Raw genomic sequence first — 20,631 nt, forward strand, 5'->3', positions numbered from 1 at the left:
CATGGGCAAAATGAAAATGATAATCTTGGTAAAGAATTGTTTCATTTGTACAATGAACAGCTATGGAGGTAGATTTGTGTCTTTATTATTCAATCAAAAAAAAACTTTTCAATCAAAGAAAAATTACTTCAATGAAAAATAAACATTTTCAATAAAAGAAAAAAGTTTTCAAATACAAAAAAAGATTTGAGAACCAAATAATAGCATTTGAACACTTTTTTTCTCCGATTGAAAATGTTTTTTTTATTTTTATTATCATTATTATTGAAAAGGTTTTTTTTTATTGAAGTAATCTTTTTTGTATTTGGGACATATTATGAGTACATTTGTGTCTTTATTATTCAATCGGAAAATAAGACATTTCAACAAAGAAAAAAGTGTCAAAATTCATTTGAACACTTTTTTCTTTGATTGAAATAAACTTTTTTTTTTGATTGAAAACGTTTCTTTTTTTTGTTGATTGAAGTGATTTTTTTTTAATTTTTTATTTTTTTACGGATCGAATATTAAAGACACAAATCTACCTCCTTAAACAGGTACGGTTTTGAGAAACGAAACAAACTTTTCCTTTGAACGATTAAAGGACACATTACATCTGGAGATGCACTAACTCCTAAATAAACACACACACACAGGCTGTGAGGTGTGTGTAGGGGGTTTGGGGTGGGGTGGGTGATGGAGGGGGGGGGCACATGTGAGGTGGACCATAAATGAGCAGGAGCACCTGTGACTCCCCTTGATTCAGACTCTGAGCGTCAAATGAGGAACATGGACAAGATCCTTGTGTGGACTGCAGTGATTCTGGCTTCATCAGGTACAAGGTTTACCTCTCACTGTTGGTTTGTGATGTAATCTGATATCTAACTGGAATGGATTACTTCCATTACTGTAACTGAGTTGTTTTATACTACTATACTAGGTACTTGTACTTTTTTTTTAGTGTATTTCTAAATCAGTAATTTTACTTGTATTTAAGTAAGTTTTAAAATAATTAATTAAAATAACTCGTTACATATCGCATGTAACCAGAGTTGTAAAGAGTACTGATAGTCATACATAATATACTCAAGTACAAGTAAAAAGTAGCTCAATTTGATAGTACTCAAAGTAAAAGTTACTAATTACTAACCCTAAACCTAACCCTAACCCTAATGGAACCTTATTTACTTTCACAAAGGGATCTGTATAAAATAAAATGTTTGTCAATATGTACAATTCTTTTTAAGATAAAATAACATTAATAAATTAAATTCAAAATAAAACAAAAATTCTCAGGTTCTAAGTATAGTTACATTTATGAACTCTAAAACAGAAATAACGTCCATTCAATGCTGTTTTGGCACGGTACATTTTCTTTAATCTGATTGGTCGGCTATGATGTGATGCATTTGTCTGGTCATTTCATTTTTTGTAGTTTCACAAAGTCTGTTGATCATTTTAATAAAAAAATAATAATAACTTACTCAGTAACAGTTGGGTGTAGAAATGTAACAAATTACTTCTTTTAAAACGTACTTAAGTACAAGTAAAATGACTGATTTAGCAATATACTCAAAAAAGTACAAGTACCCATAAAAGCAACTGAATTACAGTAACGTGAGTACTTGTAATCTGCTACTTTCACCTCTGACCTTTACTGAGTATATTATAATTTTTTTTTTTTTTTTAAACGATCAATGGACGTCAGAATCAGAAATGTTTTATTTGCCAAGTACAGTTTTTAAGAGAACACAAGGAATTTGACTTGGTAGTCGGTGAGCGGAACAAAAAACAAAAAAATACAAAAAGCCAGCAACAATAATATTAATAATGATAAATATAAAGGATGAGGGATAAATAAAGGCTTGATAGAGAATAAAGGATGAATATATAGGATAAATAAATAAATCTAAATATGTATACAGTGCAGCAGGTCATATTTTCTTCATGGAAGTGGTGATCAGGGGTTGGGGGGGGGGGGGGGGGGGGTGTTCATGAGGATGGTGGCAGAAGGAACCTGTTTTTGTCTGGAGGTTCTGGTCCTGATGGACGGAAAAATGACCAGAAAACAATCAAATAATCCATATGTTCTCAGTCGTGTCCAGCCACTTTCTTGGGTTCAGGTTCAGGTTCAGGTTCAGGTTTCTACCTATTACGTTGTTACCCACATGGCACATTAGGCATGGCAGTGTTTTCAGTTCATGAATGTAGCTATTAGAGCCTGACATATATTTATTAATATTTTTTAATTGAATACATTGGCGTTATTTTATTTTAAAAAGAATTGTACATTTTGAGAAACATTTTATTTTATACAGATGTTCCAATTGTGAAAGATTTATTCTATTCCTTTTAAAGTTTATACATGAGATGTTTACTGTATGCAAGGGAACCGTGGTAAGATTTATTACCAAAAAAAAATGTTGAGGGTTTAAAGTAGTTTGTTTAATTGTTTATTTGTTCATTAGCTTCCACCGTGGTGTTTGCTAATCTTCCTGGGGTCCATGAAAAAAAATTAAATCAAGATTCTAGTATAAAAAACAGAAAATGGTAAACACAAAAAAAGGTACATCAAGACACATTTTCATTACACCAACAAATACATTTAAAATACATCATATATACATGAAGATGGGTACAAATATGATTTTAAAGATTTTTTTAAATATGCGTAAAGTTGACATGTCTTTCAGGTCCCAAGGCAATTTGTTCCATATGTTAAAAGCTCTAAAAAAGACAGACATTTGTAAATAGTTGGTATTAGGACGATTGGTGACTGAGTTGGAGTTTGAAGCCAGTCAAGTATTGTACGAGTGGATATGATGGAGTATCTACTAGTAACTTTTACTTTGAGTATTATATAATTCAGCTACTTCAAGTTTATCAATCAAGTAATAGTACTTCTACTAGAGTAGGATCTACTGTATCATTACTCTTTACACCTCCACTAACTGGTTTATTCCCTTTAGACACAGCTTTATTAGTGAGGATGCAGACGGCACCGTTTCCTTCTTCCGTCACTGAATTTTAGCGCGTTTCAACTCCTTCACTGATTTTGACAATTAAGATATAGAACGTGTCACTTTTGTGATTTATAACTTTTATCATTAAAATTTTCTCAATTCATTTTGATTCGCTAATACTAGGCTAATTTTAATACTAGGCTAATGCTAATATTAGGTTAATACTAGGCTAATGTTAATGCTAGGCTAATGTTAATGCTAGGCTAATGCTAATATTTGGTTAATACTAGGCTAATGTTAATGCTAAGCTAATGTTAATACTAGGCTAATGTTTATGCTAGGCTAATGCTAATGTTAGACTAATGCTAATATTAGGTTAATGCTAGGCTAATGCTAATACTAGGCTCATGCTTATGCTAGGTAATGTTAATGTTAGGCTAATGCTAATGTTAGGCTTATGCAAATATTAGGTTAATGCTAGGTTAATGCTAATACTAGGCTAATGCTAATGCTAGGTTAATGCTAATACTAGGGCAATATTTATGCTATGCTAATGCTAATGTTAGGCTAATGCTAATATTAGGTTAATGTTAGGCTAATGGTGACATTAGGCTCATGCTAGGCTAATATTAATACTAGGCTAATGCTTGTAAATGCTAATGCTAAGCTAATGCTAAGCTAATGCTAAGTTAATGCTATTCAATACTAGGGTATGGTAGCTAATGCTAATATTAGTACAAGGTTAATGCTAGCTAATACTAGGCTAATAGTAATGCTAGGCTAATGCTAATGCAGTGTTAAATGAAGTGGGCCAGCACCTGCATCCTCACTTGCATTTTCTTCAGGAAATGCAAATATTCTAGTTGATCCTTGGTGTCCAATGATCACACTTATCGCTCTCTCTCTCTTTCTGCACATACATCAGCAGGTACGTGCATGTGTGAGGGGATTTTACCGCTTGGCTCTGTGAGTGGAGCTGCAGCAGGAACTGTGAAGCTCATCACCACCATCAGACCACCAGTGAAACCATTCCTGTCTGTGAGCTGGAGCTTCAAAGGAGCAAACATCATCACGTCGACCAGCGAGGACATCATTGAGCCCGAATATGTCAACAGGATCTCACTGGACCGATCCACAGGAGCTCTGGAGCTCAGGAACCTGGTGCTGGAGGACAGTGGGGAGTACACTGTCAACATCATACCAGACGGAGGGCTCCAGCAACAGGGGGAGACCACACTCAATGTATACGGTTGGTTTCTATTTACTTTTATCCATCCATCCATCCAGCATCCTTTCTGTGTTATGTTTGAATGTTCGTCATTTACTTGCCTGCATTCATGACAGAAAATCCAATTAAGAAAATCATATATGTTAGATCAATGTTTCTCAAATGGAGGTACATACACAATGGCACACACGAGTTACACGCGAGAGAGAGAGAGAGAGAGAGAGAGAGAGAGAGAGAGAGAGAGAGAGAGAGAGAGAGAGAGAGAGAGAGAGAGAGAGAGAGAGAGGGAAATATACCAAATGAAATAGTTCCAGTGAGATTCAATTTGTCTTCTTTTTTAACAGCATGTTAAGTTGAGGTTTTGTTTATTCAGACAAGGTTTTTCAGGAAATTTTCGTCTCCCGACATGTTTCGACTGCCAGTCTTCCTCAGACCTTGGAGATGCATTAGTAAGGTTGTGAGGTGTAACCAAACCATTGATATCTTTGTAATCAAACCACCAACATTTCACAACAACTTTGTTCCCTATTAAAATATCAAAAGTAGTAGTAGTATTAGTTTTTTTCTTGTTCATTATATTAGAAAATGTTAACATGAAAACTAATAGGTCGGCAGCCTAGATTGCCTACCATGCAACCCCCCCATAAGCAATTTGCAACTTGATTTTTTTCCACCCTTGGGATGTCCTGAACACGTTATTGAGTGGTAACATTTCTATTATGACCCCCTTGAGGCTATTTCTGCATCCAGAAAATATGCAAACCAAGATTTTTATATATCAAATAAAAGCTTATTACCTCAAAACCCCCTTAAACCGCAGTTTCGGATAATATCAGCTTGAGTCTAAAATCTTCGATACAAGCACTTGCTACTGTACAGAATTTGTTTATATTGGATTCATTGAGGGTTTTTTTCAGTTTCATCCATTTTTTCTTATTTTTTTCCTTTTCAATTATAGATTATTTTTATGTTTAACATTTTAAATGAAACTAGTCGTTATTTTGCATTACTTTAATTGGATTTATGGAGGGTTTTTTTGTCGCTAACTATTGTTTGAGTAATATTGCTTGATCAAGCCTTGCCTAACATTCCACACAACCAAATAAGTAATAAAAGTCTTTATGATTCCATCACAGCCAATTCTAAAAGCAGAAATGCTGGTATCAGAAGTGATTGTAATTAAAACATGTGCTTTTCCCTTCCAGCTCTGATATCCAGGGTTTCCATCCAAAGCCCTGCAGCTGTACTAATCGAGGACAAAAGCTCCACTAACCTGACCTGTGAGGCCGCCGGCAGCATCAGCAGCAGAGAGTGGATCAAAGATGGCCGTCCCGTTCATCCCAGTGACAGAGTCAGCTTCTCAGTGAATAAGAAGAACATGTTCATAAACCCTGTTTCAGCCTCCAACCACGGCACCTACCTGTGCAGAGTCAGCAATCCCGTCAGCAACATGACTGCAGCCCATAATCTAACTGTCAACTGTGAGTAAAGAAGTCACTGGGATGATACATGTTTGTCAGTCAATCTTAACCATTTTGGTCCTCTTTTTATTTTTGTTTTCTATTTTTTCAAGCAATCTGATACAAACAGAAAAGCTTTCATAGTATGTGTACATATGTTTTTTCCATTTGTAGCCTACATGGCTAATGTACATGATATGTATTAACAATTATTAAAATATGTTTCATATCAAGCTTTCCCACATTTTATATTTAAATTTTTCTTTTATATCGGCACAGAAAAAGGCTCAGACGCCCACAGCAAAAATATTCAAACCTATATTTTTAATGATTAGAAAGCCTATCAATGTAACCATGTTATAGGAAAGAAATTAGATGATAGATCATTCTTTTTACTGTATTTCACTGTGTATTTAATTGTATTTTTCTATTATGTTATTTATTTCAGGCTCAGTAATTGTGATTACTGTAATTGAACTTTAGTAATTGAGAACGTAATTGTAATTGACTTTCTGAGGATGAAAAAATATTGTAATTGAATTGTAATTGGAAAAAATTCTGGTCACTGAAATCGTAATTGAATTGTAATTGAAAATGTAATTGAAAATGTAATTGTCACTTTTAAAAAATGTAATTGTAACTGAAAAATGTAGTTGTAGTTGATACCCTCCCTCTTTACGCCTTTTGTAACAACTTTTGTATTTTTATTGGCAGATCATTTCTATTTGCTCTATACATTATTTGAGTTTTGGAATATTATACAAGATCATTTAATTTTAATAATTTTGACTGCATGAGTTAGAGGTTTTTTTGTTCCCCTTTGGTTTTTTTTTTGTTGTGTTTGTACACGTGGCTGTATATGTGCCTCTCATCCATGAGGTGGAGAAATGGGCCAGGTGTACGAGCACGTCTTATTTGAAAAGTTGCAGAACAAATGCAGCTCTAACACAGTGTTTGTCTTTTTGCAGATGGACCTCACAACATAACCATCACTGCACCACCAACGGCTTCACCCGGTCACAGAGTCACACTGCAGTGCACAGCCGACTCTTTCCCTCCAGCAAACTTCAGCTGGAGGTTCAACGGCAACACGACACATGTGAACACCTCCATGTATGTCATAGAGCAGCTGGGAGAGGACCACATCGGAAACTACACATGCACTGCATGGAATGATGTGACGAGGATGGAAAACTCCACTGTTCTGGACCTGAGAGGTGAGACAGCAGGAGATACATGAAATCAGGGTTGGGATCAATTATAATTGTAATTGTGTAATTGATAATAAATTACAAGTATGACATAATTTATAATCAGGGTTGGGTTCAGTTAAATTTTTTATAGTTACAATTACGTTTTAAATTGTCCATGTTCAACTACAATTTAATTACGATTACAGTGACCAGCATTTTTTCCCATTACAATTAAATTACAATTATTTTTTTAACCACACAAGTCAATTACAATCACATTCTCAATTCCTAAAGTTCAGTTACAGTTAACCACAATTACTGAACCTGAAATAAATAACCTAATAAAACAATACACTCTATACACACATTAAAATACACAGTAAAATACACTAAAACACATAGTTAAATACACGAAAAAAACCAATATCTATCATCTAATTTTTCCCCTTTCTATTAGTTACATTGTTATGCTTCCTAATCATTAAAAATATAGGTTGATTTTTGGTGTGGGTGCATCTGAGCCTTTTCTGTGTTGATTAAAAAGATTTTAAATGATGAAATGTGGGAAAGCTTAATCTGAATCATATGTTAATAATTGTTAAGTAAATAGAAGTCAATTCCAAGTTAACTACGATTACGATAGCAACAGCTTTTTAAAATTACAATTACATTTATAATTACACTATAATTGTAAAGAATTATCAATTACGCTATTACAATTCAATTACAGATGAGCCCATCCCTGTTCTGTAGTGCTGGTGATGATGTGATGTTCCTGTTGCTCTTTTTGCTGACTGTAGCATCGTGCACTGGTCCATACTGGTCGTTCCCACTGTTGGTCATGTGTGCACTAAATCTGAGCGGATTCATATAAAATGTGTCAGGTGAGACATAATCAGTTGGAGTATCATTATTTAAATATTTGCTGGGTGTTTTTTTCACTTTATGTCTCTTTTTTGCACATTTCTTTTAGAGTTTGACATCATTCTACCTGATGAAGATGCTCTACGTGGACTTCAACAAAACTGTTTTATTTCTAATAATTGTGAGCAGAAAATATGTTTTCTTAGAGCAAACTGCCATTGTCTAATCCATCATGTTGATTGCTTTATCAATGATTTATAGCTCACAAATATTTGTGTCGAAGTTTCATGTATTGGACATAAAGGTGCAATCAAAAAATGTTTGTCTGTCCCTGGTTTGACATATTTTGAAGATATAAATGCCTTTAACTGATCCAACATTTTGTGGTGACATTTGTGTTGCACATTGCTCTAATTTTAAAGTCTTTACACTGGCTCCCAGTTAGCCTCAGAATAGACTTTAAAGTTCTGCTGCTGGTGTATAAATCTGTGAATGGGTTTGGTCCAGAATACATCAGTGAGATGTTAGTCAGGTATGAATGCAGCAGATCTCTCAGATCTATGGACACAGGTCAGATAGTGGAGCCCAGAGTTCACAGTAAGCATGGTGACAGTGCTTTTAGTTGTTATGCTGCAAAGAAGTGGAACAAACTGACAGTCAGCATCCAATGTGAACACATTTAAATCCAAGTTAAAGACACTCTTTTTCTCTACTGCATATGATTAAAAGGGAGATTTATAATCACATTGTTTTAATGTTTTGTTGCTGATTATTAATGCTCTTATTAAATATTTAAACTGTTGAATACTCACTTTTGTCTCATTTTTCAATTTTGACTTTTTTCTCTTTTTTCATGCCTTACTGAACTTTCCCCCAGTGAAAATGTGCCCATAATATTTGCACTAGTTTAGGGTCTTGTGATAGATTGTCTGAGGAAAAAAATTCAAAAGTTTTTTTTTCCATTTTTCTTATTTTCCATGCCTTAATTTTTTTTCATCCCAGTTTAAGTATGTGCATCATAATTGCACTAGTTTTTTACAGTCTTGTGATAATTGATTTTAGGTGTTTGTCACTTTTTTCTACTTTTTCATGCCTTAATGCATTTTTACCCCAGTTTAAGTATGTGCATTACATTTGCACTAGCTTTTAAGGTCTTGTTATGGCCTTACCTCAGAATTTTTTTTTAAGTTTTTTTTTCATTTTTATGCCTTACTATAGCCTTACCTCTACGTGTTTGTCACTCTTTTCTTATTTTTTTTAATTTTCATGTTTTACTTTAATTTCATCCCAGTTTAAGTATGTGCATCATATTTGCACTAGTTTTTAAGGTCTTGTGATGGCCTTACCTCAGAATCTTTTTTCAAAGTTTTTCTTTCATTTTAATGCCTTACTATAGCCTTAACTCTACGTGTTTGTCACTTTTTTCTAATTGTTCCTAATTTTCCTGTTTTACTTTAATTTCATCCCACTTTAAGTATGTGCATCATATTTGCACTAGTTTTTAAGGTCATGTGATGGCCTTATCTCAGAATTTTTTTCCAATTTTTTTTTTTTTTTCATTTTTATGCCTTTTTATGTTTGTCACGTTTTTCCTCTTTTTTTTAATTTTCATGTTTTACTTCATTTTTATCCGAGTTTAAGTATGTGAATCATATTTGCACTAGTTTTTAAGGTCATGTGATGGCCTTATCTCAGAAAAAAAAAGATCCAGTTATTCCAATTTGATGCCTTACTGTAGCCTTACTTGTGATTTTAGGTGTTTGTCACTTTTTTCTCATTTTTCATGCCTTACTGCATTTTTACCCCAATTTAAGTATGTGCATCATATTTTCACTAGTTTTGAAGGTCTTGTGATGGCCTTATCTCAGAATTTTTTTTCAAAGTTTTTTTTTTAATTTTTATGCCTTGCTATAGCCTTACCTCTACATGTTTGTCACTTTTTTCTTATTTTTTTTAATTTTCATGTTTTACTTTAATTTCATCCCAGTTTAAGTATGTGCATCATATTTGCACTAGTTTTTAAGGTCATGTGATGGCCTTATCTCAGAAAAAAAAAATCCAAAGTTATTCCAATTTTATGCCTTACTGTAGCCTTACCTGTGATTTTAGGTGTTTGTCACTTTTTTCTCATTTTTCATGCCTCAATGCATTTTTCCCACAGTTTAAGTATGTGCATCATATTTGCACTAGTTTTTAAAGTCTTGTGACGGCCTTATCTCAGAATTTTTTTCCTTTTTTTTTTTTTTTTTTTTTTTTTTTTTTTTTTTTTTTTTTTTTTAAACAATATACAAAATTTTATTACAAAAAGAGAAATCCTACAGAGTTCCACATTAAAACAGAGACTAGTTAATGAACAAACAGCAGCGCACTCCAACGTGAGGCCCAGACAAAAACAACCATATCCTCTTTAAAACAACCACATCGCCGTCACATCAGCTCGGCCGTGGTTTTGTCGCAGGTTTGAACACGACGAGCGTCTCCGATCGCAAACAAACAGGAAGCACGCGAGGACTAAAACTACATCCCTGAAGGTCTGCAGACGCAGCGACAGCAGGCTAAACGGACCTCACACCCACAAACAAACTGGAGTTACACGCAACGCTCGGCTCAGTCGTCGTCTTCCTCGTCATCTTCGTCTTCCTCGTCATCATCTTCGTCGTCCTCGTCATCATCATCGTCTGCGGCGAGCTGCTTCTTGGGGGGCCTCCCGGGGCCGCTCTTCTTCACACTGTCGTTCTTAGCGGAGCCGCCTTTGGCCTTGTAGGCAGCCATGTCCTTCTCATATTTCTCCTTCAGCTTCCCGGCCTTGGCCTCGTAGGGAACCTTGTCCTTGGGCGTCTGCGTGGACCATAGCTCTCCCAGCTTCTTGGCGATGTCTCCGATGGAGATTCCCGGGTTCTCCTCTTTCACCTTCGGACGGAACTCAGAGCAGAAGACAAAAAAAGCAGAGGGTGGTCTCTTGGGGGCATTGGGGTCCTTCTTCTTCTTGGCACTTTTAGCACCTTTGGGCGGGATGTAGGTTTTCATTTCCCGGTCATAGCGGACCTTGTCGTTCTTTGCCATCTCCTCGAACTTTGACTTCTCCTTGGCCGACATGGTCTTCCATCTCTCAGAACACTTCTTGGAGAACTCTGCGAAGCCCACGCTGGTTCCTGGGTGTTTTTTCTTGTGTTCTTCTCGACAGGTGGCGATGAAGAAGGCATAGGAGGAGGTCTTTCCTCTTGGTTTACTGGGATCCTTCACCATGGTTAGTCTGATCTGCAGCTCAGCCTGTGTATGAGTCCAGAATTTTTTTTCCAATTTTTTTTTTTCATTTTTATGCCTTACTATAGCCTTACCTCTACGTGTTTGTCACTTTTTTTTTATTTTTCTGAATTTTCATGTTTTACTTTAATTTCATCCCAGTTTAAGTATGTGCATCATATTTTCACTAGTTTTGAAGGTCTTGTGATGGCCTTATCTCAGAATTTTTTTCCAATTTTTTTTTTTTTTCATTTTTATGCCTTTTTATGTTTGTCACGTTTTTCCTCTTTTTTTTAATTTTCATGTTTTACTTCATTTTTATCCGATTTTAAGTATGTGCATCATATTTGCACTAGTTTTTAAGGTCATGTGATGGCCTTATCTCAGAAAAAAAAAGATCCAGTTATTCCAATTTGATGCCTTACTTGTGATTTTAGGTGTTTGTCACTTTTTTCTCATTTTTCATGCCTTACTGCATTTTTACCCCAGTTTAAGTATGTGCATCATATTTTCACTAGTTTTGAAGGTCTTGTGATGGCCTTATCTCAGAATTTTTTTTCCAATTTTTTTTTTCATTTTTATGCCTTACTGTAGCCTTACTTGTGATTTTGGGTGTTTGTCACTTTTTTCTCATTTTTCATGCCTTACTGCATTTTCCCCACAGTTTAAGTATGTGCATCATATTTGCACTAGTTTTTAAGGTCTTGTGATGGCCTTATCTCAGAATTTTTTTACAAACTTTTTTTTTCATTTTTATGCCTTACTATAGCCTTACCTCTACCTGTTTGTCACTTTTTTCTTTTTTTTCATGCCTTACTGCATTTTTACCCCAGTTTAAGTATGTGCATCACATTTGCACTCGTTTTAGGGTGTTGTGATAGCCTTATCTCAGCAGAAAAAAAAGAATCTAAATTTTTACAATATAACTCAGAATTGGGGTTTTTCTCCCTTTTTTCTTCATCAGTTTTTCAAATCTTACATCATATACTTTTCTAATGTTAAGGTCTCTAGCACTGGGAGGAATTGAACCCCTGCTCACACTGTGGCCACTGCCTCAATGCCATGTGATACCATAGCCTAATCCACTACACCAGTAGTACCGGACTTCCTTTAGGCTGTACTTTTGGCGTATTTGACTTTTACTTTTGGGGTATTTTAGTTAAAAAGTGTTTCTGGTTTATCAAAACCTGCTGTTTTTCATGGAGGAAAGGGGTTTGAACCCCTGTTCTGCTGTGCCAGAATCACAGGTTGAAGCACTACACTAAAGCCCCTTTGATGTTGCACACTTCTCATAGTGAATTTGACTTAATTTAAACATGAAACTTGAAAACAAAGCATTAGGGGTTGTTATTGAGTGAGCGTCAGGGATTGAACTCCAAACCTTCCTGATGAAAAACCAAATACTGTAGCAACTGCTTATCTCCGACACTATGTGTGGAGATGACTCGTGGGGTACTTGACCATTTATGGATATTATCTAAAATTGTAGGATTGGCCTGAGTGAGTATTGAACCCATGCTTTGGTAGTTAGAAGAGCAGTTCTTACAGGGAGAGCTAAACACTGGTGCCCTAAGAAGTGTAGGTTTAAAATAAGGACCAAACATAGCAAGCTGACTATGTGTTGACATGTTTATTTACAAGGGAAAATTTTCACATTTTCCCTTTTTTTCTCCTTACTGGAGTGTTACCTCCTATTTTAGATTTTTATCTGATTTTCATCAATTTACAACCCTTAAAACAGTCTTAAATCCATTTAAGTGTGTTCATCATATTTACACTAGTTTTAGGTCCCTTGAATATCTCAACTTGTATTCCTCACTATAGCCTTATACCTTTTGTCTTTATTTTCTCTTTTTCCACACCTTACTGCATTTTTACCCCAGTTTAAGTATGTGCATTATATTTGCGCTAGTTTTTAAGGTCTTGTGATAGCCTTATCTCAGAAAAAAAAATCAAAAGTTTTTTCATTTTTATGCCTTACTATAGCCTGACCTCTAATTTTGGGTGTTTGTCCCTTTTTTCTCATTTCTCATGCCTTACTGCTTTTTTACTCAATTTTAAGTTTAATTTTTTCCAATTTTTTTTTCCATTTTCATGCCTTATTATAGCCTTTCCTCAACATGTTTGTCACTTGTTTCTCATTTTTCTTATTTTCCATTCATTAATGCATTTTCATCCCAGTTTAAGAAAAAAATATATAAAGTTTTTTATGCCTTACTATTGCCTTACCTGTGATTTTCATTCTTTACTGCATTTCCACCCCTGTTTAAGTATGTGCATCATATTTGTACCAGTTTTCAGGGTCTTGTGATAGCCTTATCTCAGAAAAAAAAATTCCAAAGTTTTTTTCATTTTTATGCCTTACTATAGCCTTACCTCTACGTGTTTGTCACTTTTTTCTCATTTTTTTTCATTTTTCATGCTTTACTGCATTTTCATCCGAGTTTAAGTATGTGCATCATATTTGCGCAAGTTTTTAAGGTCTTGTGATGGCCTTATCTCAGAATTTTTTTCCAATTTTTTTTTTTTTTTTTTTATGCCTTACTACGTGTTTGTCACGTTTTTTCTCTTTTTTTTAATTTTCATGTTTTACTTTAATTTCATCCCAGTTTAAGTATGTGCATCATAATTGCACTAGTTTTTAAAGTCTTGTGATGGCCTTATCGCAGAATTTTTAAAAAAATTTTTTTTTTTCATTTTTATGCCTTACTGTAGCCTGACTTGTGATTTTAGGTGTTTGTCACTTTTTTCTCATTTTTCATGCCTTACTGCATTTTTACCCCAGTTTAAGTATGTGCATTACATTTGCACTCGCTTTTAAGGTCTTGTGATGGCCTTATCTCAGAATTTTTTTCACAAAGTTTTTTTCATTTTTATGCCTTACTATATAGCCTTACCTCTACGTGTTTGTCACTTTTTTCTTATTTTACTTAATTTTCATGTTTTACTTTAATTTCATCCCACTTTAAGTATGTGCATCATATTTGCGCAAGTTTTTAAAGTCTTGTGAAAGACTTATCTAAAAAAAAATTCCAAAATTTTTCCATTTTTATGCCTTACTATAGCCTTACCTCTACGTGTTTGTCACTTTTTTCTTATTCTTATGAATTTTCATGTTTTACTTTAATTTCATCCCAGTTTAAGTATGTTCATCATATTTGCACTAGTTTTTAAGGTCATGTGATGGCCTTATCTCAGAAAAAAAAAATCCAAAGTTATTCCAATTTTATGCCTTACTGTAGCCTTACTTGTGATTTTAGGTGTTTGTCACTTTTTTCTCATTTTTCATGCCTTACTGCATTTCTACCCCAGTTTAAGTATGTGCATCATATTTGCACTAGTTTTGAAGGTCTTGTGATGGCCTTATCTCAGAATTTTTTTTACAAAGTTTTTTTCATTTTTATGCCTTACTATAGCCTTACCTCTACGTGTTTGTCACTTTGTTCTTATTTTTCTTAATTCTCATGTTTTACTTTAATTTCATCCCAGTTTAAGTATGTGCATCATATTTGCACTAGTTTTTAAGGTCTTGTGATGGCCTTATCTCAGAATTTTTTTCCAATTTTTTTTTTCATTTTTATGCCTTACTACGTGTTTGTCACGTTTTTCCTCTTTTTTTTTAATTTTCATGTTTTACTTTAATTTCATCCCAGTTTAAGTATGTGCATCATATTTGCACTAGTTTTTAAGGTCTTGTGATGGCCTTATCTCAGAATTTTTTTTACAAAGTTTTTTTTCATTTTTATGCCTGTTTATAGCCTTACCTCTACGTGTTTGTCACTTTTTTCTTATTTTTCTTAATTTTCATGTTTTACTTTAATTCCTCCCAGTTTAAGTATGTGCATCATATTTTTAAGGTATTGTGATAGACTTATCTCAAAAAAAAATTTCGAAATTTTTCATTTTTATGCCTTACTATAGCCTTACCTCTACGTGTTTGTCACTTTGTTCTTATTTTTCTTAATTCTCGTGTTTTACTTTAATTTCATCCCAGTTTAAGTATGTGCATCATATTTGCACTAGTTTTTAAGGTCTTGTGATGGCCTTATCTCAGAATTTTTTTCCAATTTTTTTTTTTCATTTTTATGCCTTACTACGTGTTTGTCACGTTTTTCCTCTTTTTTTTTAATTTTCATGTTTTACTTTAATTTCATCCCAGTTTAAGTATGTGCATCATATTTGCACTAGTTTTTAAGGTCTTGTGATAGACTTATCTAAAAAAAATTCCAAATTTTTTCCATTTTTATGCCTTACTATAACCTTATCTCTACGTGTTTGTCACTTTTTTCTTATTCTTTTGAATTTTCATGTTTTACTTTAATTTCATCCCAGTTGAAGTATGTGCATCATATTTGCGCAAGTTTTTAAAGTCTTGTGATAGACTTATCTCAAAAAAAAAAATCCAAAGTTATTCAATTTTTATGCCTTACTATACCCTTTGCTGTGATATTAGGTGTTTTGTCACTTTTTTCTAATTTTTCATGCCTTAATGCATTTTTACCACAGTTTAAGTATGTGCAGAATTTTTTTCATGAAGTTTTTTTCATTTTTATGCCTTACCTCTACGTGTTCGTCACTTTTTTCTTATTTTACTTAATTTTCATGTTTTACTTTAATTTCATCCCACTTTAAGTATGTGCATCATATTTGCACTAGTTTTTAAAGTCTTGTGATAGACTTATCTCAGAAAAAAAAAATCCAAAGTTATTCCCGTTTTATGCCTTACTATAGCCTTACTTGTAATTTTAGGTGTTTGTCACTTTTTTCTCATTTTTCATGCCTTACTGCATTTTTACCACAGTTTAAGTATGTGCATCATATTTGCACTAGTTTTTAAGGTCTTGTGATGGCCTTACCTCAGAATTTTTTTTCAAAGTTTTTTTCCATTTTTATGCCTTACTATAGCCTTACCTCTACGTGTTTGTCACTTTTTTCTTATTTTACTTAATTTTCATGTTTTACTTTAATTTCATCCCACTTTAAGTATGTGCATCATATTTGCACTAGTTTTTAAAGTCTTGTGATAGACTTATCTCAACAAAAAAAAAATCCAAAGTTATTCAATTTTCATGCCTTACTATACCCTTACCTCAACATGTTTGTCACTTGTTTCTCATTTTTCTTATTTTCTATTCATTACTGCATTTTTATCCCAGTTTAAGAAAAAAAAATCTAAAGTTTTTTATGCCTTTCTATTGCCTTACCTGTGATTTTCATTCTTTACTGCATTTCCACCCCTGTTTAAGTATGTGCATCATATTTGTACCAGTTTTCAGGGACTTGTGATAGCCTTATCTCAGAAAAAATAAATCCAAGGTTTATTTCTGATTTTGGGTGTTTATCACAAATGTTTTCAGCTGCACTTTTTCATTTTGTAAAGCGCATGTGCTAAAATACATGCTGACGTTGAAAACAGATGAATAAATTACACTGCTGATCACAAACTTTGTTATGGAAATATTTGAGCTTACACTATACTGTATGTCTGATGAAATAAAGTCAAAATGAACCAAAAGATATTTTGTGGCGTTTATTCCAGAGCTCTGGCATGAATAAAAACGGTGCAGAAGATGAGGTTTTTCTCCTGGAAAAGACAAAGTGGGAATCACACAGTAACAGCATAGATTTCTGTGCTGATCAGAACGGCTGCTATTGGCTAGTCACATGACAGAGGGGAAGGAAATGAGGTTTTCTCAGTCAGGACACCTGCATGAGAGAGAATTTCCTGTGAGGACAAGAGATGTTTTGTGAACTTGTGGAAAACATAACACTGAGGAAACACAGAGCTCTGAGCATGTAGGGAGGGAGAAATATACATATATAAGAATTATAATGTGCATATAATTCTACCATTACACCTTAAAATGAGGCCTTGGAAATAAATTTAGAGCTACAAGTGTCACTAAGTATCATTATTTAGTGTAAATTAATTTATTTGAGTCAAATCTAGTGTTTTTCTATTCATTTTGATTCCTTTTTATTTGTTTGATCATTGTAATAAAGACATTATTCTATGTTTAAATTGCTTTTGAATCCTTTCCATCCATCACAAGTCTCTCAATATGTTTCCAGCTCAAAGGACTCCCTGAGATGAGAGTGACTCAGGCTGCAGAGACGCGTCGTGTCCCTGTTGTGCTCTGAGGATCTGTCATTTACACGAAAGGAAACAAGCTGAGCCTGACTAACTGAAGCAGGCCAAGCTTTCAATCTCACACTTGATTAGTCTGCTGAACACCTGGGATAAATGTGCTGAGGCACTGCCACTGCGGAGATAATTATAAATGTCTTTCCTAGGCAGCGGCTCCAACCAGATGGGCTCACAGGCCAGACGTTAAAGCTGTGTTTGTGCTATTCACACTTAACATGCATCACCTTTCACATGAACCTGCTGATCACAAACTGAGGCAGTGAAACCTATTGGTCTGACTGTCAAAATTAGTCAATCTAACGTCCATGATATTTTGGGTTTTTTAACTTTCATATTTGATGCTATAGGACAGGGGTCACCAACACGGTGCCCGCAGGCACCAGGTAGCCCACATGGACCATGTGATGGGCCCTCAGGAGCTCTGGTCACCAATAAGCTTCATCTAAAATCTGATTTACGTTCCAGTATTCGAACTCACAAAGATAAATACGTATGACAGAGGATGTAGTTAGTAGTAGAATTAACCACAGTCACTGAAACATTGTGACAAATGTTTTCAAGTGTTGCAGATCTGTATGGTCAGGTATGTTATATAATGTGAAATATAAAAGATATGTCTTTAAAAACGCAAGGTGGATTTTCTATGAAATGTAATGAAAATGAAACTATTGCATAAATTAGGAGAAATGAAGTGTTTCATGTTAAAACTTCAACATTTCTTTTTTAAGTTACTGCTAGCCTTCATTATTATCTTACCATGTAATTAAAGTGAAACCGTAAAAAAATCAAAGTTCTCGGGACCAGCAGCATAAAAGAAAAAGAAAAAGAAAAAGAAAAAAAAGAAAAAAAAGAAAAAGAAAAAGAAATAGAAAAAGAAAAAGAAAAAGAAAAAGAAAAAGAAAAAGAAAAAGAAAAATAGTGCAATGTAAACATAATACGACAGAAAGAAATAATGTAAATAAATAAGACAGAAAGAAAGTACCCAGAATACACACACGTACAGTAAAAAAAAGAGTGCAGGTACCAAGGTGGATTTTTTTTTTGTAATTTTTTTTAAATGTAGTATTTAATAAGTGCTTTTCTAACTGGTAGAAATTCAGACTATACAGTAGCTATGAAGTCGCTCACAGTTTCAGAAAGGTTGGTGACTCCTGCTGTAGGATAGTAACACAACTCCTAAATGTCTCAGGCTCCTGGTGGTTAGTTACAATTTAATGGTTTGCAGAATTTATCAGCGTAGTCCAAACATGTCCAGATAACATAGTGTAGCACCTTCCTATCTCATAGCCCGCTTAAACACTGCAACGTTAGGAATCGATACTGCTGAAGCTGAGAACAATGCATCAGTGTTTAACAGGTTAACACACTGAAACAGCTCTGAAACCATTGAGAGAACATAAAACCTTGACCTGAGGAGCACACACACGTACACACACGTACACACACACACACACACACACGCACACACACACACAGAGAGCGACAATAATAACAATATAATTTTAAAGATTTTTAAAATATCTAGCTATCTATCGAAGAGGAATCAGCACCAGCTAACAATGTGAAGTAATGGACTTCAGTGTAGATTTACAGTTTTTGCCGATTGCTTACACACTAAAGAGCAGATGCTAGCACCAAAGTGACCAAACCTCAAACATCCCCTAAACACTGCCTTAAGCTATACTCCTGCAATTCTGTAACACACCTGAACACTTAAAATGAAAGTTTGGGTAACACTTGAAGTTTTGTACATAAGTCTGACATTACGCTGTCATTAGCATGAATACGGTGTCATGAAGGATGTCATTAAGTGTTGTTTGTTAGCCTGGAATCCATCCTAATCTTCTTGTATTATTAAACGTTTAATACAGGCAATTAGTCTGGAAGCGTCTCTCAAGGCGTTTGTGTTTTGGGGGCGGAGACAAACACACACAGAGTAACCAATCAAACAAAGAGCATACCTGATGACAATAGCGCTACAAGCGTAAATCTTTTCCTTAAACGGGGCAGGCAGAGGAAAATGGCATGTAGTACAATACAGACTTTGCTCTGATTGGCTCTGTGTTTTTCAAATCGAGGAAGTAAGCAGAAACGGCCGCATTGCCACCCACTTTCTTACGAAAAGTAAAAAAGTGGGTGTGGCTTATTGCCAGGCCACTAGATCTCTCCACTTAACCCAAAAAATGCCAACATAGCTCCAAAGGTGTCATAATTTAACAAAGTGTCATAACGACACTTAACGACAGCCTCCATGACATCGTATCCATGTTAACGACAGATAATGACAGCGTAATGTCAGCCTTATGTATAAAACTTCAAGTAAAGTGTCACCAAACGTTGTTGTTGTAATCATTGGTGAAACACTTTTGTTCAGAGTATAAAACACATATGAACATTGGCATAATAAGACACACACCAGATATTGGTGTTCAGCAATCAGTCATTGTGTTAGCTTAGCACAACAAAAAGTTTGTCATTTTCAGTGTTTTGTGTGAAGGCGGCCAGAGGCAGAGATAAACAAAGAGAACAAGAGCATGAATGATGAACACCAGGCAATTTAAGGAGGCCTATTGCAGATTAAATTAGGTCACAACTTTGGTCACAATTGTATTTATTACAGTAATTTCCTGCGGCATTGATTGCTTTTGCTGCATAGTAATGTATACTCGTGTTTTTCAGCAGCAATTATTGCCATTTCATGTTTGGTTGTTGGAAACCGTTTGTTGTTCTACGCGCCAAGTAATTCTGATCTGTATTGTTTTAGTGAAAGAAAGAAAACACAGTAAAGCCTATTGTGTTTTGTGTAAAGTATAATAGTGTCTTCACACTAATGTTGACGTGTGTTGAAATAAAGGAAGTGCGCGTCAGTTTGGCACCAAAATGACATTTTTGTCAAAGAAGGATTGTTGGGTTTAGATGGTTTATAGTTTGAGTTTAGAATAGAAGTCAGTGGTTTATCCTCACGTAACAGTAACAAGATATAAGACATAGGAGACGCTGCACATGATAGAAAATGGTGAAAAACAAAACAACTAAAATAAAATGACAACAATGAATTAAAATCAAAAATTAAAAAAAGAAATGGTCAGGTTCTAAGTATAGCTACATTTATGAACTCTAAAACAGAAGAAAAACATAAAATAATAATTTACTCAGTAACTGTTTGGTGTAGAAATGTAACTAAAAGATACTCAAAAAAGTATCCATAAAAGTAACTCAATTACAGTAATGTGAGTAATTGTAATTGATGAGTTACTTTTTCACGTCTGGCAGATTGCCTTCATGTTAAGAGCTATTGCAGCAGCGCAGTTTGACCACATGGTGTCGCTGTTGTGCAGACACACTAATCCCGGAAAGGAAAAAAAAAAAAAAAACTTTTTTTAATGTTGTTTAATGTTTCCGTCTATATGTTTTTGCTGTAATATTAAACTTCAGTCAATCAAGACTCTCATAACACTGCTTCTCAGGAACTCAGGATCTTTGATATTTTGTCAGTAATGTTGCAGAATTGTGCAGTTCCTGTGCCTGTGTTCCTCTTTTTATGAAACAATGG

General features: G+C 34.4%; 1 protein-coding gene and 1 pseudogene across 1 annotated transcript; one reads left to right on the forward strand and one right to left on the reverse strand.

Moving 5' to 3' along the window:
* Window positions 1-771: 771 nt before the first annotated feature.
* Window positions 772-7,697, forward strand: LOC114477832 (carcinoembryonic antigen-related cell adhesion molecule 1-like). Its single transcript, XM_028470466.1, has 5 exons — window positions 772-814; window positions 3,868-4,191; window positions 5,376-5,651; window positions 6,599-6,847; window positions 7,624-7,697. The coding sequence occupies exons 2-5, from the start codon at window positions 3,879-3,881 to the stop codon at window positions 7,695-7,697; spliced, it is 912 nt and encodes a 303-aa protein (XP_028326267.1). The 5' UTR covers window positions 772-814; window positions 3,868-3,878.
* A 2,261-nt stretch (window positions 7,698-9,958) lies between these two features.
* On the reverse strand, window positions 9,959-10,963 carry LOC114477903 (high mobility group protein B2 pseudogene; annotated as a pseudogene).
* Window positions 10,964-20,631: the final 9,668 nt, after the last annotated feature.

This window comes from Gouania willdenowi, chromosome 16 (genome assembly GCF_900634775.1).
Source record: "Gouania willdenowi chromosome 16, fGouWil2.1, whole genome shotgun sequence".
Taxonomy (NCBI): Eukaryota; Metazoa; Chordata; class Actinopteri; order Blenniiformes; family Gobiesocidae; genus Gouania; species Gouania willdenowi.

Bases quoted from the DNA above. Each gene is read 5' to 3' on its own strand.
- LOC114477832 (XM_028470466.1), top strand. From the start codon at position 3,879: ATGTGTGAGGGGATTTTACCGCTTGGCTCTGTGAGTGGAGCTGCAGCA. The intron at 4,192-5,375 runs GTTGGTTTCTAT...TTTCCCTTCCAG, and splicing joins GACCACACTCAATGTATACG to CTCTGATATCCAGGGTTTCC. The intron at 5,652-6,598 runs GTGAGTAAAGAA...GTCTTTTTGCAG, and splicing joins CCATAATCTAACTGTCAACT to ATGGACCTCACAACATAACC.